General features: G+C 38.4%; 1 protein-coding gene across 2 annotated transcripts in view; it reads left to right on the top strand.

Moving 5' to 3' along the window:
• The window catches only part of LOC121318473 (carbohydrate sulfotransferase 11), a 63473-nt gene extending 44651 nt beyond the window's left edge, over positions 1 to 18822 (top strand). For both annotated transcript variants that reach the window (XM_041255185.1, XM_041255184.1), the window contains exon 3: positions 15105 to 18822. In XM_041255185.1, the coding sequence (XP_041111119.1) occupies positions 15105 to 15959 (855 nt within the window). In that variant the 3' untranslated portion in view covers positions 15960 to 18822. The remainder of the gene's footprint in view (positions 1 to 15104) is intronic.
• Positions 18823 to 19246: the final 424 nt, after the last annotated feature.

The raw sequence follows: 19246 nt of genomic DNA, 5'->3' as shown, positions 1-19246 counted from the left end.
CTCTGTTAGGTAAAGCTGGGAGAGTGTTTGGAAAGGGTCATCACCTTAAAGAATGAAGGAAAAAACTGCCTACAAAACTGGATTAAAAACAGGATGTGACAAAGAAAGCTGCATCTAAAGCAAACCGAAATGAAAGGAGCCCCCTTTCCAGAGGGAAGCACCGAGCAGTGGAAATTTCCCTTGGGCCACAGTACATCCATTCATTGGCTCTCTCTCTCTCTCTCTCTCTCTCTCTCTCTCTCTCTCTCTCTCTCTCTCTCTCTCTCTCTCTCTCTCTCCTGAAGTGCCCTGCTCTTTCGCTCCCACATCTCTTAGTCCAATTCCAATTACACACCTAGAAGCACAGTGTGTTTTCACACAGAGCGGTGAGATGAAGAATACAAAGTCATCCTTGGTTTGCAGCCCTGGAGAATGGTCCTTTGCTGCTGACTCTTTTATTCAGCAGTACCAAATACAATACAACCCTGTATTAGGTCCAGTTACCAGCCAAGTCCAGCTTCATTAGAGTTTAGGCAAAAAGAATACTAAGAATCATGGTTCTGTTGTGTGGGAATCATGTTATTTAAGTACTGATTGCTCACTCCATCTCACTTCCAGTGTGTGTCTGTGCTGGGTCCTACTTGTACTCAGATTCATAGTCACCCCTCTCTAGTGAAGACAGGGTTGGTGGAACCCAATTTTAAAGGTGGGTGCGGAAAATCAAAATTCTCCAGAGGCATTGTGAGAGTCTCTGGGGGACATGATGCTTACTCCAATCCAGTGCTGCAAACTGGACATTGATTGATTTGTGTTGCCATTTGTTTTGGAGCAGCTATGTATGCTTTGTTAGTGCTTACAGTCACTTGTTTTAAACATGGAGGATTTAAGTACTCTGCAGAAGATGTGAATTTTATTGACAGACATGTTGTGGGTTCTCCAGGACCTAGACCAATGACTTACCCCAAAGGGAAACACGTGGGAGTGGATCAGGTAGCCCACTCCTTTCCTTCATTTGCTTAGCTATTTGCTTAGCTGTAATTCTCCCTGTATCATTGAATTGCTGCTTTTGTGGTTAAAGGCCCCAGTGCACAGGCAGCCCTCAGTCCTCCTGCAGAAGTTGGCAGCGTGAGGCCATGCCAGGGAAAACCTTTGGCAGCAGCAGGCTGACTGCAACACACAAGTCAATTCAGGCTGTCAAAGTCACTGACAAACTGTCAGAAGACACAGGGATGGGGGGTGTGGGGGGTGGGAGTAAAGAGTAAAGAGACCCATTAGCAAGCTGCCAAAACCTGGGCCCATGTCCCGTTTGCAGAGTAAACAGAGCAGTCAGTTGGCGTGTGCGCGGCTGGCCAGGGAGTTGAAATATGCCCTTGTTTCACTGTAGGCTGCCAGGTCGCCTGCCTGTTCAATGCGCTGAGGGTTCAATGCCTCTTCAATCCACATGCATCATTTTCATGAATTTTGTTCTCCTCAGTGGCATCTGGAGGGTGCAGTGTGTGTGTGTGTGTGTGGGGGGGGGGGGGGGGGAGTGTGCCTGTGGGTTGGACTCTCAGCTCCAGGAAAATAGAAAAGAACTTTCCCTCTTAGGCATTCCAGCTCTGGGATTCTCAATGGCGCTTACCTAAGGTTGTCTGGAAGGAGATCGACAGGAGGCCAGACACCTACCTTGTCCAAGTGTTAAACAGGCAGTTCACACTACCTCATAAACTGTCCAGATTCCCACCTTCGGTGTATATTAGTGTTACATTATTTTTATAAAAAACAAACACAAATGCTGATTGTGTCAAGCCCTCTAAGACTATTTGTAACAAAGTGTGTGTTTACTTTCAAAAGACTTGCTGGTAAACAGTAGTTACAGAGGTTCTTTACCTTGCTTTTTGCTGACAGTTTCCAGTCTTTGAAAAACAGATTTGTCTTGTAGCAGTTTTATCATTGCAGGAATCTGGGTTCTCCAGAAGACATGGAAACATTGTACACAAGTCTGCACACATGGATGCTAAAAGAGTGCCAGCCAAGAGATTTAGTGTGAATCACAAATCCTAGGATTTTGTCTTCTGTCTTATTCTATCGACTCAGAAGAGCCACGTTGAATTTTCTTCTCAAACCAAAATGTATACTATTTTATTTTAATTACAAAATAAAAGCATATAATGATATATAATATGCATCTGTCTACACAGTTCCAAAATATTCCAGTTTTATTTTTATATAGAATGTACAATATACACTACGTTGCCCTCATTTTACTGCATATTTTATGGGGTATGTGTATAATTAAAGCCTGTAATTGTGCTAAAGTGGCAGAGGTAATCGAGTTTACAATACTACAGTACATTCACAGTTTGAATGAGTTGCTATACAAATGAATGAAGAGCCTTTTGAATCACTCAGGGAAACTTCTCAGCAGGAACTCTTTTCAAAGTTACTTCCCATGCCAACTGGGGGTTGGGAGGCTAGGGACTGTGTGTCTGTCTGGATTTCATTTGAAGTTTATTTGTTTTAACCATAACCCACAGATCATGCAAGCAATGCATAAAGTTCCACACATCTCAAAGCACACTTTGAATGTAGGGACAGATTCAATTACATGTCACTGAATCACTTACTCAAATCTTGTTGAGTATGAGATATTGAACCTGCTAGAATACTAAATAAAGAACGGTAATGACTTGATTGAATGTGGTATGTATCCTGGATTGCAAGCACTGGTGGCTGTTCCTCTCTTAATCTGGAGAGCTGACACCGTACAGACAGCAACAATGTGGTTGAAGGCACGGTCCGAAACATTTATTAAAAGTGTTTCCTATACTTCAGTGATAGTCACTTACTGTCTGTAGCCCTGTTGTGGTAAGTTAATTTAAATAAAGAACAATTGTAGAATGAGATAATGTACAGCATTGGTAATATAATATATGTAATTGAACCCAGGTACTACAGTACACTCAAATTGCATTGTTTTTCTGCATTAATGAACATAAAAAGAAGTCCAGCAGATGCTGTTGTTAATGGTGTAGTGCGCCTGTACACAATAACACAGAGGTAGAACAATCTACAACAACACATAATCTAATGTGGAGTTGAGAGGAGTGACACACAATGGAACACACCAAATTGTATAATAAAGGTGGCCTTGGGAATGTGTTTTTTTGTTTGTTTTTTGTTTTTTAAATACAGTTGCAATTGCTCCAGTCTTTTTGAAAAAGGCAGCGCTCTGTTTTACATTTGCCTGCTTTTAAGCATGTACTTTAATTATGTGGTCCTAACTACAGTAACTTAACCTCAATTAGTGCTTTGACATTAAATGGAAGCTAAGCAGAGGCAGTTAAGACGAGTAGTGCTATTTTTATACCAGGGTTAGAAACTCCCACTCACCCAAGGCGAATTAAATCTGACGAGGACTAGTTCATGTCTGTGTCTCAGTAGTCCTCTGGCAGAGTACTTAAAACAAATGTATAGATGTGCTCTCACAGTCACAGTCAAAGTACATTTTCTAACAGAGTGTAGCAGTGGTGAATAAGCATTCAAATTGCTTAATGGTGTTTTATGTTTGAGTTCTCCCTCTGCCCGGGATGTGAAGTTTATTGGGCGTTTGAATTTATTTTAAAACGTTGCATCTTTGAAACAAGCGTAAAGTCATTTTACTAAAATGTGGAGATTTATACTGGTGTAGTGATATAAAGGGGTATCTTGTTTCAGTGTGGTATACATACCACAACTTTACCTGTGTAATGGTAAAAAGTGGTACTCTGTCACATTGAAAGTGGTACACTGAGATTTTGGTTCAGGTGCAATCAATTGCAGTGTGATGTGTTTTCCTATTGTCAAACAGAGGTACATTTGCCATTAATTACACATTATTTTTTGCAAAATTAAACTGGAAACAGACAAGACCAGATTTGAATGGGCACTTACGTGCTTTCTAAGCAGATGTTTTGAAGTTTTTTAGGCATGCGTGAGGTAGCGCAGTGTGAACCACTTTTTATCCATGTACCTGAAAATAATACTACACTGGGTTGCGACCACCCACCACAAGAAAAAAAACAAACAAAAAAAAGATGTCATTAGCAAAGGGTTGTATTAACGAGATCAAAAAGTAGGCCACATTTTACTAAATACTTTAAAACTAATAAATTTGTGGCTCGCTGTCTGTAGCTTGGTGGTGTTCACATTATCGTCAGCATATTTTAAGTGATTTGGAAGCTGAAATAACTTTTTTTTAAAACACATTTTTCTTATACCAATACATTACTGGTGAGCTACAGTATAGTTTGTTTGAAAACCAGGCTTTAATCACTGGTAATACAAACAGGTGCATAGGTAGCGATTTCATGAGTGCTCCATGGCTCAAGCACCTATGGGAGGAAAATAAGCTCTGGCATAGTGCAAATAAATCACCTGTTGTGATTGTAGTGCGGATGCTTCACAATCAGGACTGTGTTTTTACAGCGTTAAAAGTAAAAACTTCACTGCTCTCTCTGACAAAATGGAAGGCGAGCGTTCACATATTGAAATCCGTTTATACAAAATCCCCCCAGCTTTCTTGAAAAGATCTGCATTTTTATTTTGTATTTTTTTTTTATGTTCTCATTAGTATCCAACCTAATAAATTCAGTGTTTGTCACTTCTGGCAGCTTCTATTGTACTTGCTGAACCGTTTTTCTCCCACTACTAATTAAAAAAATAATTAAATAATTCATCCCGAGGTCTACAGTGAAACATATTGTCTTTAAATGGGGACTTTAGTGAAGACCGCGTGTGTATGTGAGCACATTCATTATTGTAGGTAGTAATTCATAGTTGTTTAATCACTCACAGGCTGTAACCCCCAAATCTACCAACCAGCTAGCATTTTTGTAAATAGCAACAAATGTAATGAACAATAAAACATTTTCAGGCGGAGCTTCGTGGTTGGCAAGGCAACATGGCTGAGAGAATATATTTCCTCTGTCATCCCGTCTGGTGCTGTCAGTTTCTCAGCACACAGTACAGTAGTCGAGGTGCAAACATGTGATTGATCGATCTGTAGGAGTGTCAGTTTACATCAGTTTCAAAAAGTACTAGTCCTTTGGACTAGAGGTGGTGGTATTCCAACCCATGTCTGCAATCCTCCGGTCAGGTTGGTCGTTTGTTAATAAGCTTTCCTACAGTATTAACTGAAGCTGAAAGTTTTATGCATTTTTCCACAACTGTTGGGTACTGGATACCATTACATCATAAGATTCCCCCAAAATTAATATTACAAGTGTATACCTTATGTAAATTTATGTCTATTTATGTGTATTATTAAAGTGTTGGTTAGAGTACACGCTTTCAGTGGCTCTGTGTGTGTGTGTGTGTGTGTGTGTGTTTGTATCTAATATATATTTTTTCTTTTCATTTTTTACATAACATAGGATGATCTTTCCTTTTGAGAATGCTGAAAATGAACTCCTGTAGAGTACTTGCATCTTAATAACCAATAGCAAACTGCATAAACTAAAATTAAAATCTAAATTAAAAGTGTATATGACAATAGTCTTTTGATTAAGTGGAAATAAGCTGAATGAGGAGTTCTCAAAGACGTCAAGAGTGGAGTGGAAGCATGGAAGAAGAATATCAAAGACCCCTCCAATAATAAAAAGTCAGGAATAATCATTGTAAACTTTGTTGTCAGTTTTTCCAGCATGTTTTTCCCTTATCCCTGTCACATTATTGTTGATGCTTTCTGCTGGGGATCGGAAGCATGTTCTAGGGCTGGTTTTAATCAGCATGGCATTGAATATAACATATGAATTATAATGTCTAATTCCTGAATTGAGTTGAGAGGTTGAGTATGCTTTGATCATTCCAGGTCATGGCACTTAATTGCTTCTTGAATGACCTCAATTGCTCAACCACTACAGTTTCCATTTGAAGGCAATTTCACACATGTGATTTTCTCATGAGTTTCTGAATTTGTGTTTTGGGTTGAGTCCGAGCAGCCTCTTGAGTTTAACCTCAGATTTGGTTTAAGTATGCATTAAGTATGGGAGAATACCATAGCTTTCTGATAGAACTCAAACTTCAAATGACACAAGGAGACAAAAGTATTTGCTGTCCAATTGGCGAGTGCTTGCCCAGCTGATAAATAGCCCCTAACTAACAAGCCTCTTTCTGTGGCAGGACAAGACTGCTAGTTGGTTGCTGTGGACACAACAGGAGTATGTATCTAGGTGGAGGAGGGTGCTTTCCCTTTATTGCTATTAAGATCAAAGCGATGTGACAAGGCTTGGAGTGTCTGCTTTGGAAAGCTGTCTCCTTTTTAACTGAGCTTTGCTGCTTTACTGCACTTGTTTTTCTTAAACAGTAAAGTAAACGTGTTTGCTGCTTGTGGGAGCTCAGGGCCTAAAGCTCAGTCATCATTCTGCAAATCCTCTGCACTTCCTCTGCTGGCTAGCTATGAGATGCAGCATTGTGTTTCCAGTTTTGAAGCTGTGGTTGGATTCTATGAAATAAGCATCTTTGTTTGTTGCTGATTCAAATTGCTTTGACTCCAGATTGTGGCCTCCCAGCATTTTGGATGTAAATTGTATCTCACTTTTTAAACGCTACTTTTTTTTTTTAATTAGGTCTAAATCACAAAATTCTAGGTGATGCAAACTTTTGGCCATAGCTGTATATTAAGCTTAGTTTTTTTATTTTATTTATTTTCTTTTTAATTAACATTGATTACTGAAATGCAGTGACTAAAGCAATTTCCACTTAATTGCGGTAAATGTTAATTAATGGAAATTAAAAGCTTTCTTAAATGTTTTGGCGTATCTGTGCATCACAGGCAATAGATCAGTCAAAGACTGCATGGCTTGTATATTCAGTAGTGGTTCCTTTTGAGGTTTATTCAATAGGAAGGTCAGGTTCTATTTGAATTCTTGGCATTTGCAGTAAAATGGCTGGTTGGACATCATTCAGTAACAATGATGTGGGCAGTACTCCATATCACCCCAATGGTACATGTATTTTCAACTAAAAGGTTTTCTGATGACTGATTTTCAAATAAATGAGTTCCAGACCCCCAGGGGAATATATTTCTGCTGAGAGTCATGCTTTAGAATATCAATCAGCCTCTGCTGCATGTACAGATTCACCCTACACTTACAATCCCACACTCTGTCCTTCAGTGTGCCACTGACAGCTGGCTTTATCGTTTCCAGGTTTTTAAGAAAGGCATCTATGATTGAGCAGCAGTATTACAGCTGCGTTTCCCATGTTACATTAGTGCATTGGCACAACTGTCTAATGAATGAACTATTTTTATAATTTATATTTCACTTTCCCCATTGTCGCATGAACCATTTTTGAGGAGGGGAGGGGGGTGTTTGTGTTAACTGACTCACATGACTAATTAATTTGCCATGCAAATGGTATCCATGGAAATGGCATCCTGTTATATGACAAGTGGAATATCGCTGACATTCACTTCCAAATCCTGACATGGTGCAGTTTGGATGAACAAAAAAGGGTCTGTAGCAAAAAATTGATGGTGAATCACTGATTCGATTAAAGTCTGACTCAGAGAAGAGCCAGAAATGAACTAATGTTTTTATTAAAAACCAACATGTGGTGCACCCTATAGTTACATAATTATATACATTACAATATACGTTCCAAAAGAGCACATTTTAATAGATGTCTGTTCAGGACTGCACAAACTGATATTTCATGCAGTACAGTCTCAAAAGTTTTGACTCTGGGTCATTAATATAGAGCAAACTTCACTGCAACATCTTCACAAAGAGTATTCATAGAGTGGTTGTCCTTTGTGAGATATGTTTATTCTTATGCAGTAAATATGTTCAGTTCCAAGAAACTCTGCAAGCCAAGCAACTATTTTCACAATTGCAGGGTTGTGATTCTAGTTTTGGGTAAAAGATCCATACCAGGGCCATCACATAAAATATGACTGATCTTGCTTCTCTTGGAGATGGTGTGTTGAGGGTGAGACAGTAAACACAGACTGTGTCCTCTATAAAATTCTGTTTCAAAGAGGGTCGGATCTTGGTATCTTGGCTAAATTTCAATAAAACTGTTCTGAAAATGCATTAGTTTTTACTGCAGGATTGGACCTGAAAACTAGGTGAATATCTCTTAATGTATACAAGCAGTACTAAATAGTCTCTCTTGAACCATTTTGTATCCTTATGTTCAGCAAAATAAAAGGCAAGACCTTCTTTAAAAGAGTTTCCTGAATAGTACCAACCAGACTGTGTGTGTTTACTGTCTGTGCCGCTTGCCACAGAAGAAACCCACAGCTATCTCCGAAAGAAAAACACTTCTTTCATAACAAACCCATATCCGGTTACCCTAAATACACCAACACTCACACTTGCCATTGAGTTATAGAATGTATATCTTACAGTCTCCAGGCCCTTTCTTGAAATAGAGCAGGGTCACAGAACAAGCTTTGTTCAAGGGTCCTGTTTCTCTGTATCTCTAACTAAGGAAGTGTTGTGGCCTGTATCACACCTCAGCAATTAGGCATTCCCAATTCTACAGTAGAAAACTAATGCAAATATTGCTATTGCCTGTGGTAGCAAAGCACCGTTACCAAAACTTTCTTAGGTACTCCTTTTAAATAAGCCTTAGTTGATTGGTTTAAAATATAGCAGTATAAAAGTATTGTATATTTGCTGCTCTCTGAAAACTTTGTGCAATTACACCATGTAACAATTTTTTTTTTTTTTTTTTTTTTTTTGTTCCTGGGTAGTAAGTGTTATTTCCTAATTGCTTATGCCTCAAAAGTATAGAAAATGGCTATTATTCCCCACAAACTTTGCTTTTGTGACCAGGACAGTGATATTTCAAAATATCACTATTTCCAATGGGAAATTTTTTAGAAGTGAGTAGTTTTTCGAGATTTACGATTATACTGTAAATACACTATAATCGTAAATCTCGAAAAACTACTCACTTCTAAATCTTTTGTAGTCATTTTTGTATTACTTTAGTATAAATACATGTTAATTTGGATTCATATGTTGTTTTTTTCTGACTTTATGTGAACGAAAAGACACACATGTGCCTGTTGTCCCATTGGAAATAGTGATATTTTGAAATATCACTGTCCTGGTCACAAAAGCAAAGTTTGTGGGGAATAATAGCCATTTTCTATACTTTTGAGGCATAAGCAATTAGGAAATAACACTTACTACCCAGGAACAAAAATTGTGTTACATAGTGTTATTTCTGCTAATACTGCATAACATGTCATAAACTCAATTATCTTCATCTCGGATGTTGCTTGTTTTGTTATTTGTACTTTTTTAAAAGCCAATTAAAAGATCTTATGGTAAATTTAAAAATGCTTCACCAGAAATCCTCTATGGTACAGTAGATTGATATGAAATTGAACAGGACATGGCTTCTGTGTTTGTGTTGGTTCAGGTTGCAGTTGATTAGCAGATGCTTCCTCTCTGTACAGAACACCAGTCGACTCCATGAAATTAGGGCAGCCAAATAACACAGCAGAGGTTGTGTTCAGCTTGAAGTGATTTTGACAAACCCCAAAAATAACAGGACTTGCTTTAAAGGTGTTTACAGTTGAAAGATAATCTGATAATCAACCACGATAATCAATTAGATAGAATATCACGTTTCTCCAACTCCAGAGATCCAGTAATACCAACAAAATATCCAACAGTGTGTCGAGTTCTTGGCTTAAACCTAATCTCAGAGACATCCTTAGTCAATAGGTATTTGTATATTTTTACTGTAAGAAATCAATTTTCCACAAGACTATTATAGTGAGCTAAACTTTGGTTCACACTAATGCACAGTACAAAGCTTACATTCACCAAATTAATATTTGTTAATACACACATACAGTACAGTATATTAAATAAACATACTGTACAGACACACTTGCATGAACCTGTTTATTGTTGCTCTTCAACAAACCACAAGTCTGTCCAAAGCGTGAATCTGCCTCATGCGGCTATTTGAACAGTTTACAGCCCATTTTCTGAGAGAAACCACAGGGCCTACTTGTAGCCCACACTGTTTCTTTTCCACTAGGATATGAGGGAGGCAGGACTCCATTCTGAGTGGCTTTTGAGGCTATAGTTGTAAACAAAGTCCTCCCACATATAATATAGAATATAGAATCTATGTGGTATTACTAAAGCAATCTGTGTAGCACCAACTGTTTTGGAAGCACTAACTATGTAAGGCTCCAGAAGTTCAGCATCTGAATAAAAATGATTTTGGTCTTTAGACGTTTGTTCTGGTTAAAACATTTTTCTGCTTGACTGCAGTTAGTTTAGTTTTATTCAGATTTTCTGATTGAATGCTTAAAAGTATGGAACACCTACTGAAACAACTACTCCTCCAATTATGTGTTTGAAAGAGCTTCAAATATGCAAACCAAGATGAGAAACTGACGTGTGGAAAGTTTTTTAATGTGCTTGGACATTAAACCTACAGAATATTCAGCTGCATTTTGTATTTAGTTTCACAGTAGGGCCATAATGTTAGTGTTCTACTAATTTTCTAAGTGGAAGAGAAGTAATAATAAATTTGGAAGAAATAAATAATTTTAAAATAAGATATTTATATATCTTAAAAATATACAAATATAATAAAAATAAAAAATAATAAAATTTTGTCCTAATTAAAAAAAAAATACTTAAAAAAAGTAAAATTTTATAAATAATATTAATAATGTAAATAATATATAAAAAATAATAAAGGAAAAATATAATAATATACATAATTGTTGGATAAATACCGAAATAGGAAAAAAAATAATATAAAATAAAATAAATATAAAGGAAGATAAAGATTTCTAAGGAAAGCCTGTACTGTATACTTTCTTGCCTCTAAACCATATGGTTACTGTTGGAGATATTAATAATTAGTGTGGAAGGCACTGAAGCATGCAGTAGTGTGTGAGATAGAGCTAGACTGATAGAGTGTGCACACAGGTAAGTAGCTGGAGGTGACATATCTCCACACAACAGCAGCGGAATGGGGCTTTGGAAGAAATGGGCTTCATACAATCTGTTCTGTCATTGTTGTTCTAAAACAGCCTGCTTCTTTTAATTCCCTTAATGGGGGGGGGGGGCATCTGTTTTATGCTGAGGTGGCTGCAGGAAGCCAATGTGGTGGCACTGCTATAATAGAATATCTCCTATTCACCGCTAACCTCTTTCAGGTTCCTGCCAGCGCCAAAAATGCCAGCTTGGTGCTCGTGAGCTCTCCAGCAGGTGCTAGCATCAGTCTCCTTGGCACTTAACTTTCTAACTTAAAGCCCAACATTAGAAAGACAAGATACACAGTGATGGCTAGTCACCTTGATGTTTGTGTCTGACCTGTAGTTGTCCGTTAGTCGGTCTGATTTTGTGAATTATAACTTTAATGCAAAGTTGTTATTGTTGTACCTCAGTTAAATTCATTGCCAAGCATTTAAGACAGTGACAGCTTGCTGTTTTCAGTTGCTTAATCCCTCCCTACTGCTTGCTCAAAAAGATTGCTTTTTTTTCATCAACACAGTCGTTTTATTTATTTGGGTGAGACACTTTGATTATGAGGCTTTATTTAGGGTTTCTTGCTTTTCTTGATGGATGTGAGGCATGGAATGGTTTTCATTTTGAATTTAGATGCTGTCCAATAGGACAGGTTAAATGACACTTGTTTTTTTTTTTACAGAAACAAATTAAAGGGTTGTTAGTTCTAAAGCCTCTGTAAACTATCACCGATGATAGCCTGTGTTGTCTGGTATTTGGTGGCTGATACTGTAATTAAGAGCAGATGGCGAAGCGCCTGGATCAAGATGAGGACAATAAAACTGCTAAATGCATGTGGTTGGGATAGAATTTAGTTTTTTTTTTTTTTTTTAACTTGTTTCTTTTTAATAGCTTGGCAATGAATTTAGGTAAAGAACAGCAACATCATGATTTCCAAAGAGGGAATGGGGTTTCATTCATCAGCTAGATTTCAATCACCCTGAATCTCATTTCATTTAGTTGAGGAAAAGGAGCCAGGAGATCTTGGGATCCAATCCACATTCAGACAGTGCTTCATTCACTGCGTGACCTTGTGCATGCACCCCACTTCCTTGTGTCTCAGGATGGTGCTGCATATGCCTTCTTTCTACATTCTAGTCTGTCCTGACTTGAACTTGACTGACAGATAAGTGCTACAGGTCATAGCAAAGAATAACACAAGAGTGAATTTGGATTTAAACAAAAGCACTACTGCTTCAGTTGAAGAACCGGTGCATTTCTACCTTTTCATTTCTCTTCTGTTTTGAAGTTGCTGTGTCTCGTGACTTTATTAGCCTTTCTTTGAAAGGTACCATATGTTCTTGTTGTAAACCTATAAACTCCCCTTTTAATGGGAGAGAAACAGTAGGTTTACTGTTGAACTGTAACAGCTTATGAAGTGGCTTTCCCATAATCGGGTAAGGTTAGTGTCAGGACTGAAGTTTACCAGAATTAAGACAATGTGGTGTTATTACAAAACATATTTTAACTTCATATCTCAGAGCTAGCACATGTTGTTCAGTAAGTAGGTCCACCAGTATATAAGCAAGGCCAGTATCTTCCTGGTCTTCTTCAGGCTATATTGTTAGAGAGTGTAGCCTGATTTTACTGAAATCTCTTTAACCTGATCAGTCCTTGAATCCCTGATGGCCTGACCAATTGCCTGTTCACACGGGAGACATTAATCGAGGGCAGACAGCTGAGGTTATATCCTTGGGTCTGACAGTCTTTGAAATACAGATGTGAGGTCTGACAAAGCCATCAATTAAACAGACCCTCTATATTGAAAAATAAAAAGAGTTATAGGACTCTAATGAACTGGGTCTGCTAATGCCTTCATCAGTGGTAATGATGTTGATGAAGTGGAAACCACCTGAATTTGTAATCTAGAATATAATGTTTTGTGGCAAGCAGGGATTGAATTGCACTGCTTGCAGTCTTGAGAAGCAGAATTCCAAGCTGCTCTGTTAGTTATTTCTGAGAACCGTATTCCACAGCAGTGTAAATTTAAGAGCTCTGATCAGTAAGACACATATTAAAAATTACAAGAAATACTGTTATTGACCAGTTAGCTACAAAATGAATTCCTAGTACTTGGACAATGTAAACAGTTATGAAAAAAAAATGACAGTTTCTAGCTATCCAGTTATAGTTAATGCTTTTATATTATAAAATTTATAATTGCATCCCATTATCTTATTGTTTAGATTTATTCAGTCATGCAGCCAACAGAAGTACCAATGTTCTGCCAATAAAAAGTATGAAACCTAATATATAAGCCTATATCTTTTTAGGGGTTTGGATAATAAACTCGAGTAGACAAATATTTCTGCAGTTTTGTCCCCATCACACCTGCAATAAGTTGCAGAAGGTCAGTTTGAAAAAACTCCTGCTTTAAGAGTCAGATCTGCCACTGTCATCTAAAACACAGTCCTTCTTAATGTCAGTTCTCTCAACTTAATAACACTGTGCTCAACTGTATGAACAATGGTGGTGTTCCCTTGGAAGTGTGCTCTGTTTCAGTCGCTGACATATCTGGAGCTTATTAGCAGCTGAGGGTATGGGGGAATCCAGCAGCATGCCTGAGAGGGAACTTAATAAGGATTTGATGTAAATCCACGAACTGAAGGGAAATGTTACTTAGAATGAACTGCCGTTTTAACACTTCTTGTAATATGCAGCCTAGTTTCTACTTATAAGTTAGTTGTTTTTGTATTGATTTTATTGTTTATTTTTAGCTTTGCTCACGTATCGTAGGAGATTAGCAACATTACACAAACTCCATTTTAAGGGCATTATACTACTGGAGACAGCAATAGTATTGCCAGTGCTCTATGGGTACGGCTACTCTGGTAGTTTGCTTCTTTGTATTTAAATACTGCACATCAGAACAAATTGCATACCTGTTTAAAAAGTGAGTTTATTCAAAGCTGATACTAGTGGGGAAATGTTGGGTGTTTGGAGGCTTGATTCAGGTAGAGAGGGTATAAAAGTACTGTTAACAAAACAGCAGTTTTAATAACAAAGTTAGAAACAGTTACCCTAAAATAGTTACAGTTTCTGTTCAAACAGCTAAAATAATTAAAATTCCTGAGTGTGTTAAAAGGAATTTCAGGAAAATGAAGATATTTTTTAAACATTAATTATACAAGAGGTTAAGCCCTTGTTAATAGGCAGTGAATCGCTAGTGAGAAGCATTATCTGGGTGTTGAATCAACGCTAGAAAAACACAATGAAGAATAAAGGTAAAATAATGGAAGTAACCCAGTCAGTTTTCATGATTGAAAATTTGCTTCTTGAGTAATTGCAGTTTATATGTGCTTCTGTTTGTAAGGTGTGTGTGTGTGTGTGTGTGTGTGTGTGTGTATATATGTATGTGTCTTTTAGTGTACTTTTGACTTTATCTGTGATTTGGGCTATATTTATTTTGCTGTAAGTAGTTACTTCCAGGGAGTTCTGACTCGAAGTGAAACAGAGGGAAATGAAATTGAATTTCTTGCAGTCTCCAAGACAAGAATGGAAAAAAAAACTAATATATCATTCTATTGTGTTCCCTACAGGCTATTTCACAATCCCAGCCCCTTGGTATTACCATAACCACTGCAATTATAAACCAAGGCATGGGCTATTTTATCAGTTCAGGTTTCATTTTTCTATCTACAAATTAAGGCTCACTGCATGTCAATTTTAATGCTTTATTTCATGATAATTGATGAGAAGTTTTGTGTAGGTTGACAGCCATTGTGAACATGATGGGTTGAGTTAAGGTGATTTGTTTTACCAATTTAGTTCAACAAAATGCAACATATTGAGAATCAAAAATGTCCAGTCATGTTTTGACAGTGTTATGTTACAAAACTGTAATTGCACAAAAAACTCCACGTCCGGAATTGCAAGGGGTTACAGACTAGACAGGGATCAAACACTTCTCAAACCAGAGTGCTATCATGTGCCGTGGTGCTATAAATGCCTGCACCATTGTCTGCCAAAATTTGTTTTTGTAACCGATACACAACAACGTCCTTGTTGATTGTGCTCTCACAATGTTGAGCTACCTGTAAGTTATTTCCATTTCTAAAAACCCACAAAATCTATAATGTCTAAGTTGCTTTTATTTCTTTTCCCCAGCTGGAGTATTCGAGCACTGCCATCCTTCACCAGATGCGGAGGGACCAGGTATCGGATACCTGCAGAGCTTACAGTGCCTCCAGCCGCAAGCGGCGTGTTCTGACTCCCAGCGACCTCAAGCACTTAGTGGTGGACGAGGAACATGAGATGATCTACTGTTACGTGCCTAAGGTGGCCTGTACCAACTGGAAGCGGGTGATGATGGTGTTGACTGGCCGTGGCAAATACAGTGACCCCATGGATATTGCTCCCAATGAGGCTCACATCCCCTCCAACCTCAAGACCCTCAACCAGTACACCATCCCAGAGATCAACCACCGCCTGAAGAGCTACCTCAAGTTTCTCTTTGTGAGGGAGCCCTTCGAGAGGCTGGTGTCAGCCTACCGCAACAAGTTCACCCGCAAGTACAACACCTCTTTCCACAAGCGCTTCGGCACCAAGATCGTGCGCCGGCATCGCAAGAACGCCACGCAGGAGGCCCTGCACAGCGGCAGTGATGTCAAGTTTGAGGAATTTGTGGGTTACCTCATCCACCCTACCACGCAGAAGGAGGAGCCCTTCAACGAGCACTGGCAGACTGTCTACTCCCTCTGCCACCCCTGTCACATCCGCTACGACCTGGTGGGCAAGTATGAAACCCTGGAGGAGGACTCCAACTACATTCTCCGGCTGGCCGGGGTCATCGACTACCTTCGTTTCCCAACTTACGCCAAGTCCACCCGCACAACCGACGAAATGACTGCCGAATTCTTCCAGAACATCAGCTCCCATCACCAGACGCAGCTCTTCGAACTCTACAAATTAGATTTTCTGATGTTCAACTACAGCACACCAAGCTACCTGAAACTGGATTGAGAACTCAAGGGACTGGCTGTGTTTTGAAATTCTCACGTTGTCAGGGGGGTAGGGGTTTGAATGCGGTATTTCGCTTAAAGGGACTTGTTTTGTTCCACTCGAGGAGCACTTAGGTTCTTGACTTGGTTTCTCCCGATAACCCAAATCTGTTGCAGATAGTGAAGTTGGCTAAAGTAACTTTAATAATCTGGATGTGAGGGTCATTACTTTGGTCGTGGTTGCCCCAGAAAACCAGTGATGGTCAGTCAGTCACATTTTCTCTGAAGCAAAGGATGTCGAGTCCATTGTAGCATTAAAACATCCACAGTAGCAACAGGTATGTTTTAAAAAAACAGAGTCCCTTTGTGAAACAGGCAACACCTAAAGAGGACATAAATATGTCTAACCAACAGGTCCTATTTTGCACTTAAATCCATTATAAAAAACATAACTATACAGGATTTAAAATTAGAACTCCACTCCAATTGAATGTAAAAACAAAGATCTTCACTGCCCAGCAGGGTTTGCCACTGATGCATCATTTCTGGGATCAGCCGACTGAAAAGAGAGAACTCAGTGTTGGAAAAAACCAAAGGGCAAATCTTCTGAGCTAGAACTGTAGCGATAGAAATTCCATGGTTAGAATCAGACATGCTGAATAAAGCACCTAACTCAGCTCTCTAATTAAGATATTTTCTGCTCTATTTAGTCCTTAATGTTTAAGAACAAACCCCCTCCTTATTAACATACCTTTAGGCACTCTGGTGAGTATTTTTTTTTTTTAATGAAATAATTGAACAGAAGTATTTATCCCCTCGTTCCTTCAGTCGGGACACATATTGTGGTCCCCAAGGAACACTTGGTAAAAATAGTTAAAGTAATGAAGCACCTTAATCCTACTACTATTAGGATATTTCCATTTCATCTGCTCCTATAGCACAAGGCCACAGCCATGCTGAACATACTGTACAATAATCATTCCTAAATAAGGATGCTGAAAGTTGACTTTAGTACATCTAACATCCCATGGTGACATCCCACATATAAATACAGATTTGGGGAGTCCCCTTAGAACAAAATGTGGAAGGTGGCAGAGGCTCCCCGCTCCCCTCCAGAAAGCCTTTAGCACCCCCCTGTTCGTCAACTATATATATCTTTCATTGCTGGTACACAAGAGATAAAGCATCTGCCCTTGTCTACGGTTGGAACATTTCTCAGAGAACTGGAGGGAGGTGCTGAGGGACAGCAATTTGAACTCCTGCTTGTATGGCTACACATTTGTTTTTGTAAATGAATGATTATTATTTTGTTGGTTTTAAAAAGAGATGCTGCGAGCAGCACACTCAGAATTATTTAAATGACTTTAAATGTGAGAAAGGACAGATTGCTTTTTTTATTTGTATTTTCAGTGACAGGATTAATAGAATTTTGTTTTTAAAATAACTTCTGGTATGCTGTTTTAAAGTTGTTGTTTTTTAAGTAAAGTTCTTTTATGATGCGTTCTCTGGAACATGCTGTAATTAATGTTATTTATTTCACTCATAATGGGACTGGTTTAACTGATTTTACTGCCATAACGCATAACACTAACTAGGCTCTGTCACAATGAAACAATATCTCTGGGTTTAAGGAGATCCCTGTCTTATTTGGGACAAACATTTTTTAAAAAATGAAAAGGAGCACAGTTATCATAAATAGAAACATTTTGTGACTGTAGCAAACAGTTAAAACCTGCAAAGACAATTGTCCTGCAGAGCTGCAAAACTTCCAGACTGTTCCAACACCAAATCATGCTACACAATATCCTGTTCCTAATAAAAAGTGCTGTACCTAAGATATCACAGCACAACGACAGCTTGCTGTACTCTCAAAGCTTGCCTCCTCAAAATACAAAAATATGACAAAATATGCCCATCTTCACCATATATATCCCAGCATCATGTTCACCTTCTTGTACAATTTGAGTGGAGTGGTGGTCCAACAAGCCAAAGGTATTCAGGTGTAAAGTGCACTTGTAACTACACAACTTAGCTATGGTTTGTGAATTATATGTTTTTGTCATAAATTAGTCAAGCACTCCAAGGGAAAATATGTGATAACAATACAGCAAACAACTTCATTTGAGGATAGACCCATGTTAAAGGAAGTTAGATGGAACAGCAGGTTAACTCACTATGGAGGTCGAGATCAGTTTATGTGAAATAATTTTTGGTTGTCTGTGTCTCATTTCTCCTCCACGGCATTGTATATTTGGAGACAGCACCAACTAGCAGTTAAATCTGGGAAAAAAAAGGAAAAAACTTGTGATTGATGTCTTTGGGTACAACAACATAAACAAATTTTCAGCACATTTTATATACAAAAAAAAAAAAAAAAAAAAAACGGCTGGTTGGGTAGAATCCACGCACAAAGGTTTAAATAACCGTTCAAATGAACAACCACGCACAGAATCCTGTAATAAATCATTCCAGTGTTTTGTTTTTTTTATTCAAATTTAAAGAGCAACTTGTTATGGGTATGAACTATCAGATGTTTTCTTTGTCTCAGTTTTAGTCTACACATCCTGGTTACTTTTTAAACCTCCCAGGTGTCCTCAATAGATCTTAGAATCGTTTCTGAACTCATACACCAGAGTGTAACCATTAACCTATCCCCCTGCCCTTGTGCATGTAATAAATACCACATTTGCTCCAAGAGTAGGAAATAGCAAGTGTTGCAGGACGACAGATTAATGCACTTCATTCTAACACACATACTGCTGAGCATCTTGTCCTGAGACAGTCCTTCTAATCGACAGTGAAAGAGCGTTGTGGCAGATAATCTCACTAAACACAGCCCTGTCTCATCCGCTAAGGGCGTGTCCTCCTCAATCTTTACCAAACATGTTTCTCTTAATTTGTTTTATGTTTGTTTTCTGTAATAGCACGTGTTTGTGTGATCAGCAGTGGTGAAATCGGATCAATGTTCTCAAATGCAAAATACCATCAGCTACTCTGAAATCACAAATTGGGTGTCATTGTTATGCCTTTCAATTGTATTGTAGTGGGTTTGGTCACAAGCCAGCGTTGACGCCAAGTGTCATAAAAAGTTACTACACAGGGTACATTTGTTTTTGGATTTGCCAGAAAGTTAACAAGCAAGTTGTTAGTAGTCCTGCCTGTAGAGTAATTAGGGGATACATTAGTTATGGTTTTTAAGGAAGGAACTGGGGTGTGGTATGGGAAACACAGGGACAAAGTGGGCATTAACCTGCTCCATTTTCTTACTGCACCCCCCAGTTCTCTTGGCTCTCTTAGCACTGTGCATTC

This window comes from Polyodon spathula, chromosome 7 (genome assembly GCF_017654505.1).
Source record: "Polyodon spathula isolate WHYD16114869_AA chromosome 7, ASM1765450v1, whole genome shotgun sequence".
Classification (NCBI taxonomy): Eukaryota; Metazoa; Chordata; class Actinopteri; order Acipenseriformes; family Polyodontidae; genus Polyodon; species Polyodon spathula.
This window is presented reverse-complemented; position numbering and strand designations above follow the sequence as displayed.